Source organism: Heptranchias perlo, unplaced genomic scaffold (genome assembly GCF_035084215.1).
Source record: "Heptranchias perlo isolate sHepPer1 unplaced genomic scaffold, sHepPer1.hap1 HAP1_SCAFFOLD_65, whole genome shotgun sequence".
NCBI classification, from domain to species: domain Eukaryota; kingdom Metazoa; phylum Chordata; class Chondrichthyes; order Hexanchiformes; family Hexanchidae; genus Heptranchias; species Heptranchias perlo.
Genome location: NW_027139677.1, coordinates 262,804 through 277,506, shown reverse-complemented (window position 1 = coordinate 277,506; position 14,703 = coordinate 262,804). Strand labels below are relative to the sequence as shown.

Below are 14,703 nucleotides of genomic sequence, written 5' to 3'. Positions count from 1 at the left end.
CCATGGATTCGAGCAGCCAGCAGAATTCCTCCAGTACTGCATGAAGAGTCACCTTGGATTATTGCTGAAATCTCTGAAGTGGGATTATGAATCTAAAACCTTCTGGCTCAGAGGTGAGAGTGTTACACACTGAGCCATGGATAAAGAAAAAGACTCGATGGAGTTTGGAGTGTGGACTTTTGGGAAACGTTAACTTGGATTTAATTCACTCTTCTACAAATGCTTCCTGCCTTGCTGGGCATCTCGAATTCCTTATGTTTTCTCTTGAAAGTGAAAACATAAATTTTCGCTCCCCTCTCAAAGTACAAGCACACAACAACCAGTCTGTCTCTGCGCTGCACTAAAGCACATCAACCAATTAAGACTTCGGGTCTGAACGCTGAATCAGTCTGGTGCTTCGTGGCACACACAAGCATTGCACCTGTTGGGCTTTCACTGTTTTCCCCCAGAGATGTTATGAGAATAATAAGAGGCTTGGCAGCGCTGGATTTGAAATTGGGTCATGCAGTTTCAAAATGAAATGTTCTTTTGCATTTGGCTTGTGGATCTCAGATTTCTCCAAAGACCTCATTAACAGCAGCCAATGCGCTGCTTAATTGTCTCACCGGAGATGTCCTGCCAATATAAGTAAGGGACAATCCATTAGTTGGTGCAGATGTCTCCGACAGAGACAGGTTTCACCGGTTTCCACAGAAAATGGAAAGGCCAATAATTCATCAGATAGAAGATATTTCTTACCCCATTCTCGCAGCGGTTGGTGTTCCGGGTAAGCCAATGTAACTGAATATAGGATGTGCGTGTTTTGACGGCTTTGTGCTCCAGACGGTTGGATCTTCTGTTATCAGGGAATGAACAGGTTGTCTTCACTTTTCTCTATTCATTTTATCTCATCTAATTACGGGAACCGAATTGTGTTCTCTGACTAAAACATGATTAGTGCAATCTGGTTTACTATCCTTTTTTTGAACGTTTTGCATTATATGTCTGGACCAAACTCAGGCATAAGAACATAAGAACATAAGAAATAGGAGCCGGAGTAGGCCAATCGGCACCTCGAGCCTGCTCCGCCATTCAATAAGATCATGGCTGATCTGATCCTAACCTCAAATCTAAATTCATGTCCAAATTCCTGCCCGCTCCCCGTAACCCCTAATTCCCTTTACTTCTAGGAAACTGTCTATTTCTGTTTTAAATGTATTTAATGATGTAGCTTCCACAGCTTCCTGGGGCAGCAAATTCCACAGACCTACTACCCTCTGAGTGAAGAAGTTTCTCCTCATCTCAGTTTTGAAAGAGCAGCACATTATTCTAAGATTATGCCCCCTAGTTCTCGTTTCACCCATCCTTGGGAACATCCTTACCGCATCCATCCGACCATCAGGGATGATTTGATAGTCTAACAGATGGTCTGATTAGCGAAGACATTTTAGAGGTGCATAAAATACCGAACTAAATAGATAAACGGACATAAAAGTCAGTGGGGAAGATGGCACGGGCTCAGGGTTTGGAAGGACAAGTTTAGACGTTAGTAATATTTCTGTACAAAGAGAGAGAGATCACGTGCTGCTCGAAATTACCAAGATAGACAGTGGAGGAAAGGACACTGAACTCTCTTATCACACAGCGGGATGATGGAATGGGAAGATAATAACTGGTCATTTTGAAATGACAAGATTAAACTGGCCGATGTTTAACTGCCTGAAATCACCACAACTTCATCCCAGGAAATTCTGTGATGGGACCGAGGTACGGAAATAAAAGTAAGGAACTTCGTAAATATAGAGCGATTACTGAGCTTCTGATTAATAGAAAAGGCAGATTAGGGAGACAGCGCGAGATCTAAAGAATGGGTGCAGCCTAAGTGACAACCTGTCTTCACTTTCCGATCTTCAATACATCCATCATTATTTCCATTTTCTTGGTGTTAGTTTTGATTTGAACAGTCGGTATTACGCTCCATTTTCATTCCCAGCGCACGGTTTCCCTTACTTTGGAGTCCCTGTATCTCCTCAAACGCTTTCTGTTCCGGTACCTCTGCCTTACTCGATTGGTTTTATCAATCAAAGGAAGATTCCTATTCAACATTTGACTGCTCCCCTCACGACATCTTTCACAAGCTCGGAGTCGGCATCCAGCTGTATGTGGACCACACCCCGCTCTGTCTCTCCACCACCGCTGACAGCAGGCCTTTAGCTGCCCTATCCGTCCACCTCCCCATCATTAACTCCTGCCTCCCCTGCCAGTTACCATAACTGTGGGTTCACAAAACTAAACTCATCCTGTTCAGCTCTTGCCAAACTGGATCCCAATTCGACCCAATCATCTGCTTGGACCAAACTTATTTTAAACGTTTGTCCATTTCGCTTAAAAAGTCCGCTCAGGAATGTTACAGTAAAGTGTTTATCTTTACTGCACTAAAACCGGACAATGTCCATAATCAGGTTGGAGGATGATTAGATCTTTGTGGATTTAGTGATAAGTGACAAATAAGTTGTGAAAATTGCAGCGGTGTTAACCGTTCCCCCGCTCTGCTCGCTGGTTCAGTGCACAGTCCCTTGATACTGCTTTCATTGGTTGGATACTTGAGCAAAGCGAGCAGACTCGGATGTAGCAGATGCAATGATCTGGGAGGATGAATAAAGTAAAAATACACTTGGAGTGCTGTGTACAGTTCTGGTCCCCGTATGACAAAAGTGCTATAGAGGCATTGGTGAAGGTGAACAAAGATGTACAAGGGTGATACCAGAACTGAGAGGTTTTAAAGGCAAATCGTGTTTTACTAACTCGAGAGAGATTTTTGATGAGGTAACAAAGAGTATCGATGAGGGCAATGCGGTTGATGTGTTGTTTATGGACTTTCAAAAGGCGTTTGATAAAGTGCCGCACGGTAGGCTTATCATCAAGATTGAAGCCAATTGGAATAAAAGAGGCAGTAGCCGCATGGATACAAAATTGGCTAAATAACAGGAAACAGAGAGTAGTGGTGAACAGTTCTTTTTCGGACCGGAGGGTGGTGTACAGTGATGTTCCCCAGGGGTCGGTGCTGGGACCACTGCTTTAGTTGATATATATTAATGACTTGGACTTGGGTGTACAGGGCACAATTTCCAAATTTGCAAATGACACAAAACTTGGAAAAGTAGTAAACAGTGAGCAGGATAGTGATAGACTTCAAGAGGATATAGACAGGCTGGTGGAATGGGCGGACACGTGGCAGATGAAATTTAACGCAGAAAAATGTGAATGATATATTTCAGTAGGAAGAATGAGGAGAGGCAATATAAACTAAAGGATACAACTCTAAAGGATGTGCAGGAACAGAGAGATCTGGGGGTATATGTGCAGAGATCGTTGAAAGTGGTAGGGCAGGTTGAGAAAGCGGTTATAAAAGCATGCGGGATCCTGGGCTTTATAAATAGAAACATAGAGTAGAAAAGTATGGAAGTCATGATGAACATTTATAAAACACTGGAGTATTGTGTCCACTTCTGGGCACCGCACTTTAGGGAAGATGTGAAGGCCCAAGACAGGGTGCAGAAGAGATTTACGAGAATGATTCCAGGGATGAGGGACTTTAGTTACGTGGATAGATTTGAAAGCTGGGGTTGTTCTCTTTAGAGCAGAGACGGTTGCGAGGAGATTTGATCGAGGTGCTCAAAGTCATGAAGGGTCTGGACAGAGTAGATAGAGAGAAACTGTTGCCATTGGTGGAAGTTCATGAACTAGATGACATAAATTAAACGCGATTGGCAAAAGAACCAAAGGTGACTTGAGGAAAAACTTGTTCACACAGCGAGTGGTTGTGATCAGTAATGCGCTGCCTGAGGGGGTGGTGGAGGCACATTCAATCGTGGCCTTCAAAAGGGAACCGGATAAGTACTTGAAAGGAAACATTTAGCAGGGTTACAGGGATAGGGCGGGCGAGTGGGGCTAGCTGGATTGCTCTTGCATAGAGCCAACACGGAATCGATGGGCCGAATGTCCTCCTTCCGTGCTGTAACCTTTCTGCGATTCTATGATTGTACGATTTTATAATTATCAGGAATGACTGAATGGGCTGGGGCTCTTTTCTCCAAGGTAGGGGAGTCTATAACGAGGGGGCACAGATTTAAGGTGAGAGGGGAGAGATACAAAAGGATCCAGAGGGGCAATTTTTTCACTCAAAGGGTGGTGAGTGTCTGGAACGAGCTGCCAGAGGCAGTAGTAGAGGCGGGTACAATTTTGTCTTTTAAAAGCATTTGGACAGTTACATGGGGAAGATGGGTATCGAGGGATATGGGCCAAGTGCAGGGAATTGGGACTAGCTTAGTGGTATAAACTGGGCGACATGGACATGTTGGGCCGAAGGGCCTGTTTCCATGTTGTAACTTCTATGATTCTATGATTCTATGAAAGGAGAGTGCTGAGGGGTGATCGAATCGAGATCTTTACAATTATGAAAGGGTTTGATAGGGTAGACGTGGACAAGTCTTTCCACTTGTATGCGAGCCAAACACTAGCGGCTATCAATATAAGATAGTCAATAATAAACCCAATAAAGTGTTGAGGAGAAACGTCTATACCCATATAATGTTTAGAATGTGGAACTTCTTGTCACAAGGAGTGGTTGAGGTGAATAGTATCGGCACCTTTAAGCGGAAGCGAGGTAAGTACATGAGGGAGAAAGAAATAGAAGGATATGGAGAGAAGGTTGGATTAAATAGGGTGGAAGGAGGATTGTGTGGAGCAAAAACACCGTCATAGACCAGTTGGGGCGAATGGGCTGTTTCTGTGCAATAAATGCTATTTATTAGATTTTACTCGGGGCTTTTGGAGCAGGGTTTACACAGAACCTCGATGTGCTATTTTTGCGCACAGCACTATAGAAATAATTTATATCCTCATCAATTCAACCTTCCGGAAATCACCACAACAATTCTCCCGCGCTTATTTTGGCCGCTTCATGCTCGTGTTAGTGTTTAAAGTATTTCCTTTTGAATTAATTAATCATTCAGGCTCAACATTCAAATGTGAATTCAGACGTTCAGGGAAATTGGTATTCAGTCAGCAGTGAACCTTTCGGTTTATAATGCAATGCAAAAAAACAAAATCAAGAAAGGAAGCGACAGAGGGAAAGAAGGATGGAATGAAAGAAAGTAAGAATGAAAGAAGGATAGGCAGAAAGAATTAAAGGAAAATGAAAGAAAGAAAGAGGAAAGGCTGAATTTTTAACGCGCCTTTTCACCTCTCCAAGGACTTCCCAATAAATGAATCGATGTATATACAGAAATCAAGCTGTGAATTTCACTTGAAGTATTGATGACCTCTTTTGCTTTGAACTCATTTCTGATACAACGTTGTCTCTACTGAAAGTATATTTCACTGACTTTGACTCCAATCATTTCGTTGCAATCAGATTTGATGTATCTACCCGATCCTCCGCAGATCCAGAGACCTCTCTCTTGCCTCATTCTCGATGCCTTTATGTTATTTCACATCCCGCTGGACTTGAGCGCCACTAACTCGGGTTATAATTATGGTTGATGAGAGCGAAGGGAAATTATTTGAAATGAGGTGGTTTCTTGTCACACTGGGTGACCAAAAGCAACATTTGCTGTTTGCTGATAGGTCAGAAGGAGCAGGTTATCGATGTAGGAGGATTCCAATTTCGCTATAATCTATTCCTGTAATGCTATTGGTAGATTCAGCATCCAATCATTTATTTATTTATGGTGTTCAATCAACCCCTCGCTGAATACCACCCGGGAATATATCCACCAAGTAAGGTATGATGTTGAGTCCTTGTTATTTCACAGGGGGCGAATACCAGATTTTAATTATTAGTTGGCCCACCACAATAACGGATTAAGGGTTGTCTAACCAGCTTTCTTCCATGGTTCAGAAACTTTGTGTTTGTCTTCAAACGGCTTCTTTTACACAAGAGCAAATTGCAGGGCTAAGATGTGATGTCCATTTGTTTGGAAAAAGGAGAGATCATTGCAGGAATGGAGTGATTTAACATACACCCATCTGTTACTGAGCACCCCATAACAGGAATTTCCCTCATGTTAATCACCAGATGGTGATTAATGAGCCATGTAACTGGCATTGCACTTGGTTATCTTCAGCGGAAATGGAGGCAGACATATTGGAAGCCGCCTACCGAGGTCCTTCACCAGTGTCGGAGACGCTGTCCATCGCATTGGTGGAGGAAACTCTGACATCAGAGCAGATAGCGCCTGAAAGGCGTCACCTAGAGGGTTGGTGTGAGAACTGCACCCTCATTGCCTGCTCTCCTTGGACTTCAGAGACACATGAAGCTTTAAGGTAGATGAGGGCAATGCAGTTGATGTGGTGTTTATGGACATTCAAAAGGCGTTTGATAAAGTGCCGCACGGTAGGCTTATCATCGAGATTGCGGCCATGGAATAATGGATACATGGATACAGAATTGGCTAAGGGTGAGCAAACAGAGAGTAGTGGTGAACGGGTGTTTATTGGACTGGAGGGTGGTGTACTTTGGTGTTCCCCGGAGGTCGGTGCTGGGACCACTGCTTTTCTTGATATATATTAATGACTTGGAATTGGGTGTACAGGACACAATTTCAAAATTTGCAGATCAAACAAAACTTGGAAGGATAGTAAACAGTGAGCAGGATAGTGATAGTCTTCAAGAGGATATAGCCAGGCTGGTGGCATGGGCGGACACGTGGCAGATGAAATTTAACGCAGAAAAATGTGAAGTGATACATTTCGGCAGGATCAATGAGGAGAGGCAATATAAACTAAAGGTCACAACGCGAAAAGAGGTGCAGGAACAAGGATCTGGGGGTTTATGTGCACAAATCGTTGAAGGTGGCAGGGCAGGTTAAGAAAGCGGTTTAAAAAGCATATGAGATCCTGGGCTTTATAAATAGAGGCATAGAGTGCAAAAGTATGGAAGTTATGATGAACCTTTATAAAACACCGGTTCGGCCACAACTGGAGTATTGTGTCCAGTTCTGGGCACCACAATTTAGAAAAGATGTGAAGGCCTTAGAGTGGGTGCAGAAGAGATTTACCAGAATGATTCCAGGGATGAGGGAATTTATTTACTGGGATAGACTGGAGAGTTTGGGGTTGTTCTCCTTGGAACAGAGACGGGTGAGAGGAGATTTCATAGAGCTGTTCAAAATCATGAAGGGTCCAGACAGAGTAGATAGAGGGAAACTGTTCCCATTGGCGGAAGGGTCATGGACCAGAGGACACAGATTTAAGGTGATTGGCCAAAGAACCAAAGGCGACATGAGGAAAATCTTTTTTACACAGCGAGTGGTTGTGATTTGGAATGCACTGCCCGAGGGGATGGTGGAGGCAGATTCAATCATGGCCTTCAAAAGGGAACTGGATAAGTCTTGAAAGGAAAAAATGCAGAGCTACATGGAAAGGGCGGGGGAGTGGGACTCACTGGATTGGTCTTGCAAAGAGCTGGAACGGATTCGATGGGCTGAATAGCCTCCTTTGGTGCTGTAACCTTGCCAAGATTCTATCATTCTATCATTCTAACAGAAACTACCTACCTCCATCATTCAATGGGATATTCTATATATAAATGACTAATGTTGGTCGGATTGCACTCACACATTATTTGCAGTCACACTTCGGTGAATTTCCAATCCCTGGTCTGTAAAAATAGAACAATAATTTCAACCAAGGTAAGTCGTGGTCGAGGTATCTCCGAATGACTCAGTTACTGACTGGAGAAGTCGAACTGAGATCACAACCTGTGACAGACTCAATAATCGAGTAGCTCTCCCAGGAATGATGCCAACACTCCAACTACCAACAGATGTTGGGAAGGAACGAGCCACCTTGGGACTGGAGCGGTGAACCTGCCGCTGGATGTCAGGGTTTTTCACACTCTGTTCCAGAATACCCTGCGAGGCATTAAATGAGTTAGTAGGTGGATTCTGACTGGAAACCCAGTGCTGTATGTTGGTGACCTGAATGGTTGTAGCTGGCTGAACACCCGCAGTGCAGCATCGCAGCTCCCAGAAACGAATCGCTTCCCAACCTACACAAAACTCTGCGCTTAGATGAATGCGGTATCGCCCTCCAAAGACGGGGTGTGAGCTCCATATTGGACACACACAAAGTCTACTTGTCGGGAGTTATCATGAACTTTGTGCGCAGACCGCAGCTCGAAACTCGTGGGTCATCAAACACCCGGCCGACGGGAAACAAGGACCCGGGGGTCATTGCAGGGCGATTTTCCAGTCGCCTGGTCCCCGCTGGAGCACTCGGTAACACCAGTTCGAATTCACTGGTGAGGCCTTCCTTATTCTCAATTTGACCTCGAATTCCTAGTCTTTCCTACATCGCGTGTGACTCATTGCTCAGATTTTGTTAACTCAATTGATCCTAACATTAAAATTACAAGTCCTTGCTGTCACGTGTAACAAAGCGAGTTTCCTCCTTCCGCTCAGCTGCAGAGTTTTGGATTTCCATCAAGTTCCTGTCAATCTTGTCAGTGGGTTTGGGGGCGGGACAGTGAGCCTCACCTGCTCGGGACTGGGAAAGAAAAACCCCGTTAGATTCCTGTTCCTGATCCCTGTGTAGTGATCCTGCTGTAAAGTACAGGTGTATGGACCTCGGGTGTGAACAATGGGATATCCCCACACTTAAATACTTACTATCTGTGCTCAATCACGGAGAATGGTCTGTTGAGTTTGATCAGTAATTTCCTGTCTCTTGTCCCTTCTTTTTCTTACAGTTAATATATTGGCGATTGTGATCCTGTCCCGAGGAAAGTGCGGACTCTCCACCTGCATCACTCGCTACCTGGTGGCCATGGCAACTGCGGATCTACTGTTCGTCATCATTGATGTCATTTTGTTTCGTCTCAGTGATTATTATTTCCCAGGGTCTTTCCTTGACCATACCTCTGTGTGCACTGTTAATGTCGTCCTGCTTCATGCAGCCATGGACAGCTCGGTCTGGTTAACAGTCACTTTTTCCTTTGATCGCTTTGTCGCCATTTGTTGGCAGAAACTGAAAACCAAATATTGCACTGAGAAAACTGCGGCTGTGGTTATAGCAACAACCTGCATTCTGTCTTGTTTGAAAAATGTTCCCTGGTACTTTGCTTATGAACCTTGGGAGATAATCGACAATGCAGCGTGGGGTTGTGTTACAAAAGCAAGCTTTTCCATTGATCCGAGATGGGTGGCATTTGATTGGTTTGGTAAGACTTTAACCCCATTGCTCCCATTCGTTGTCATTGTGTTGCTCAACGCTCTGACCGTCAGGTGCATTTTAGTGGCCAGTCGAGTCCGCAAGAGATTGAGGGGTCAGAGCCAGGGAGAGAATCGCAATGACCCAGAGATGGAGAGTAGGAAAAAATCGGTCATTTTACTCTTCACTGTTTCTGGCACATTCATCCTTTTGTGGCTGCTGTTTGTGATTCATTCCTTGTATTACAGTGTTACAAATGAATATATCGACGATGTCAATGATGCTTCGTATATCTCTGGGGAAATCGGATATTTACTGAAGAACTCTAGTTCCTGCACAAACACATTTATTTATCTTGTGACTCAGACAAAGTTCAGAGAGCAGCTCAAGAGCGCGGTGAAATATCCGGTTACAGGAATTCTTAAATTAATTAAACAAAGAAAGGCACTGACGTAAGACTAGAATGACCATCGAGCCTTTCAAATGAGTAACAGAATTTTCATTCCCCAGATTCCTCACTTGTGCATTGAAATTGGAAGATTTTGATGCCTCAAAATGCACCAGTGTTACTTTATAATAATGTTGATGATAAAAAAGGTGGAACGGACTTGGTGCTACTTTGCATGAGACATTATTTTATTATTTCTGGGATCTAATTCGAATCCAGCCCAGAGAAAGGCGGATAACTATTGCTCTGACTCAACAAACGATAAACTGTAGACGAGTCTCACGGTCCTTCTCTGTGGCCAGGACTTCAACCTGACTCATGCAAATGTGGGTGTTCAGTTTCACAAATGGAAGTGTAACCCTTGGCACTGAAGGAGTTAAACATTTCTCCATCTCTAACGGGACGATTCTATTTCGAAGTACGATCTCTTGAAGGAAAGCACAAAACATCCTGATCAGAATTGGAATCTCCATCTCCCTCTGCTGCGGTGTACCTGAATCGCTCACTGTACATGGAGAGAGCATCGCTTAACGGACAAATAACAGACAGTAGGAATAAACGGGACATTTTCAGGTTGTAACTAGTGGGGTTCTGCAAGGATCAGTGCTTGGGCCTCAACTATCTATCAATGATCGAGATGAGGAGACCGAGTGTAATGTATCCAAACTTACTGACGATTAAAAGCTGGGTGGGAAAGGAAGCTGAGAGGAGGACGCTAATAGGCTGCGAAGGGATATAGGCAGGTTAAATGAGAGGGCGAGAAGGTGGCAGATGGAGTATAATGTGGGGAAATGTCAGGTTATTCACGTTGGAAGGAAGAAAAAAACGGAATATTTTTAAGTGATGAGGAACTATTAAATGTCGGTGTTCAGAGAGGTTTGGGTGTCCCTTGTACAGGAATCACAGAAAGTTAATGTGCAGGTACAGCAAGCAATTAGGAAGGCGAATGGTATGTTAGCCTTTATTGCAAGGGATGGAGTATAAAACGTGCAAAATCCTTAGAGGGCTTAACAGGGTAGAAGTTTAGAGTTTGTTTCCCCTGGCTGGAGACTCTAGAACTAGGCGGCATAGTCTCAGGATAAGGGTCGGCCATTTAGAACTGAGATGAGGAGGAATTTCTTCACTCAGAGGGTGGTGAATCTTTGGAATTCACTACCCCAGAGGACTGTGGATACTCAGTCGTTGAGTATAGACTGCGATTGGCAGATTTTTGGACACTGAGGGAATCAAGGGATCTGGGGATCAGGCGGCAAAGTGGAGTTGAGGTTGAAGATCAGCTATGATCTGATTGAATGGTGGAGCAGGCTCGAGGGGCCGTATGGCCGACTCCTGCTCTTATTTCTCATGTGTTTATGTTCTTACTGTATTCAGTACTACGCTCTCTATCTCCCTCTACAGGTGTCGCTCTGTATCACTTCTCTCAGTCACACCTTAATCTATATCTCTCTGCTGCCTCTGTACCACTGTATTCAGAGACACCTCTCTCTACCAACCTCTGCTGATATCTCATTGTAACACTCAGTTATTCCTTTATCCATCTCCCTCTGTTGGTGTCTCTCGGAATCACTGTACGCAGTCTCACCTTTATCTATCTCCCTCTGTTGGTGTTTCTCTGAATCACTGTACTCAGTCTCACCTTTATCCATCTCACTCTGTTGATGTCTCTCTGTATCACTGTACTCAGTCTCACCTCTATGTTTCGCCCTCTGTTGGTGTCTCTCTATATCATTGTACTCAGTCTCACCTTTATCTATCTCCCTCTGTTGGCGTCTCCCTATGTCACTGTTCTCAGTCTCACCTTTATATATCTCCCTCTGTTCGTGTCTCTCTGAATCACTGTACTCAGTCTCGCCTTTATCTCTCTCCCTCTGTTTGTGTTTCTCTGCATCACTGTACTCAGTCTCAACTTTATCTATCTCCCTCTGTTTGTGTTTCTCTGCATCACTGGACTCAGTCTCACCTTTATCCATCTCCCTCTGTTGGTGTCTCTCTGTATTACTGTACTTAGTCTCACCTTTTTTCCTTCTCCCTCTGTTGGTATTTCCCTGTATCACTGTACTCAGTCTCACCTTTATCCATCTCCCTCTGTTGGTGTCTCTCTGTATCACTGTACTCAGTCTCACCTTTATCCATCTCACTCTGTTGATGTCTCTCTGTATCACTGTACTCAGTCTCACCTCTATGTTTCGCCCTCTGTTGGTGTCTCTCTATATCATTGTACTCAGTCTCACCTTTATCTATCTCCCTCTGTTGGCGTCTCCCTATGTCACTGTTCTCAGTCTCACCTTTATATATCTCCCTCTGTTCGTGTCTCTCTGAATCACTGTACTCAGTCTCGCCTTTATCTCTCTCCCTCTGTTTGTGTTTCTCTGCATCACTGTACTCAGTCTCAACTTTATCTATCTCCCTCTGTTTGTGTTTCTCTGCATCACTGGACTCAGTCTCACCTTTATCCATCTCCCTCTGTTGGTGTCTCTCTGTATCACTGTACTCAGTCTCACCTTTATCCATCTCCCTCTGTTGGTGTCTCTCTGTATTACTGTACTTAGTCTCACCTTTTTTCCTTCTCCCTCTGTTGGTATTTCCCTGTATCACTGTACTCAGTCTCACCTTTATCCATCTCCCTCTGTTGGTGTCTCTCTGTATCACTGTACTCAGTCTCACCTTTTTCCTTCTCCCTCTGTTGGTATTTCCCTGTATCACTGTACTCAGTCTCACCTCTATCAATTTCCCTCTGTTGGTGTCTCTCTCTATCGCTGTACTTAGTCTCACCTTTATCAATCTCTCTCTGTTGGTGTCTCTCTCTATCGCTGTACTCAGTCTCACCTTTGTCAATCTCCCTCTGTTGGTGTCTCTCTCTATCGCTGTACTCAGTCTCACCTTTATCATTCTCCCTCTGTTGGTGTCTCTCTGAATCACTGTACCCTGTCACACCCTCATTTATCTCCCTCTGTTGGTGTCTCTCTGAATCACTGTACCCTGTAACACCCTCATTTATCTCCCTCTGTTGGTGTCTCTCTGAATCACTCACTGTACGCAGTTATGTCTTTCTCTGTCTCCTTCAGCTGATTTCTCTTGGTATCACTCGCTGTACCCATTCACACCCCCTCTATTGCCTCTCCCGGAGTCTCTCTGTTTCACTGTTCTCAGTCAACCTTTATCTATCTCCCTCAGCTGGTGTTTCTCTGTACAATGCAATTTGGGTTGCTTCGTTCCTTTGAGATGCTGCATTACTTTGAGATGCTGCATTAGTTTGAGGTACTGGATTAGATTGAGGTACTGGATTAGTTTAAAGTGCTTTATTATAGAATCATAGAATCATAGAATCATAGAAGTTACAACATGGAAACAGGCCCTTCGGCCCAACATGTCCATGTCGCCCAGTTTATACCACTAAGCTAGTCCCAATTGCCTGCACTTGGCCCATATCCCTCGATACCCATCTTCCCCATGTAACTGTCCAAATGCTTTTTAAAAGACAAAATTGTACCCGCCTCTACTACTGCCTCTGGCAGCTCGTTCCAGACACTCACCACCCTTTGAGTGAAAAAATTGCCCCTCTGGATCCTTTTGTATCTCTCCCCTCTCACCTTAAATCTGTGCCCCCTCGTTATAGACTCCCCTACCTTTGGGAAAAGATTTTGACTATCGACCTTATCTATGCCCCTCATTATTTTATAGACTTCTATAAGATCACCCCTTAACCTCCTACTCTCCAGGGAATAAAGTCCCAGTCTGTCTAACCTCTCCCTGTAAGTCAAACCATCAAGTCCCGGTAGCATCCTAGTAAATCTTTTCTGCACTCTTTCTAGTTTAATAATATCCTTTCTATAATAGGGTGACCAGAACTGTACACAGTACTCCAAGTGTGGCCTCACCAATGCCCTGTACAACTTCAACAAGACATCCCAACTCCTGCATTCAATGTTCTGACCAATGAAACCAAGCATGCTGAATGCCTTCTTCACCACCCTATCCACCTGTGACTCCACTTTCAAGGAGCAATGAATCTGTACTCCTAGATCTCTTTGTTCTTTAACTCTCCCCAACGCCCTACCATTAACGGAGTAGGTCCTGGCCCGATTCGATCTACCAAAATGCATCACCTCACATTTATCTAAATTAAACTCCATCTGCCATTCATCGGCCCACTGGCCCAATTTATCAAGATCCCGTTGCAATCCTAGATAACCTTCTTCACTGTCCACAATGCCACCAATCTTGGTGTCATCTGCAAACTTACTAACCATGCCTCCTAAATTCTCATCCAAATCATTAATATAAATAACAAATAACAGCGGACCCAGCACCGATCCCTGAGGCACACCGCTGGACACAGGCATCCAGTTTGAAAAACAACCCTCGACAACCACCCTCTGTCTTCTGTCGTCAAGCCAATTTTGTATCCAATTGGCTACCTCACCTTGGATCCCATGAGATTTAACCTTATGTAACAACCTACCATGCGGTACCTTGTCAAATGCTTTGCTGAAGTCCATGTAGACCACGTCTACTGCACAGCCCTCATCTATCTTCTTGGTTACCCCTTCAAAAAACTCAATCAAATTCGTGAGACATGATTTTCCTCTCACAAAACCATGCTGACTGTTCCTAATTAGTCCCTGCCTCTCCAAATGCCTGTAGATTCTGTCCCTCAGAATACCCTCTAACAACTTACCCACTACAGATGTCAGGCTCACTGGTCTGTAGTTCCCAGGCTTTTCCCTGCCGCCCTTCTTAAACAAAGGCACAACATTTGCTACCCTCCAATCTTCAGGCACCTCACCTGTAGCGGTGGATGATTCAAATATCTCTGCTAGGGGACCCGCAATTTCCTCCCTAACCTCCCATAACGTCCTGGGATACATTTCATCAGGTCCCGGAGATTTATCTACCTTGATGCGCGTTAAGACTTCCAGCACCTCCCTCTCTGTAATATGTACACTCCTCAAGACATCACTATTTATTTCCCCAAGTTCCCTAACATCCATGCCTTTCTCAACCGTAAATACCGATGTGAAATATTCATTCAGGATCTCACCCATCTCTTGTGGTTCCGCACA

General features: G+C 44.3%; 1 protein-coding gene across 1 annotated transcript; it reads left to right on the top strand.

Annotated features, from left to right (window-relative positions):
- The first annotated feature begins 696 nt into the window (after positions 1–696).
- On the top strand, positions 697–9,648 carry LOC137318096 (probable G-protein coupled receptor 139). Its single transcript, XM_067981071.1, has 2 exons — positions 697–766; positions 8,732–9,648. Exons 1-2 carry the CDS (start codon positions 697–699, stop codon positions 9,646–9,648), a joined length of 987 nt encoding a protein of 328 aa, XP_067837172.1.
- The last annotated feature ends 5,055 nt before the right edge of the window (positions 9,649–14,703 follow it).

Excerpts from the sequence above, each read along its gene's own strand:
- LOC137318096 (XM_067981071.1), top strand. The coding sequence starts at position 697 with ATGGAAAGGCCAATAATTCATCAGATAGAAGATATTTCTTACCCCATT. Across the intron at positions 767-8,731 it reads CGCAGCGGTTGGTGTTCCGG|TTAATATATTGGCGATTGTG; the intron begins GTAAGCCAATGT and ends TTTTTCTTACAG.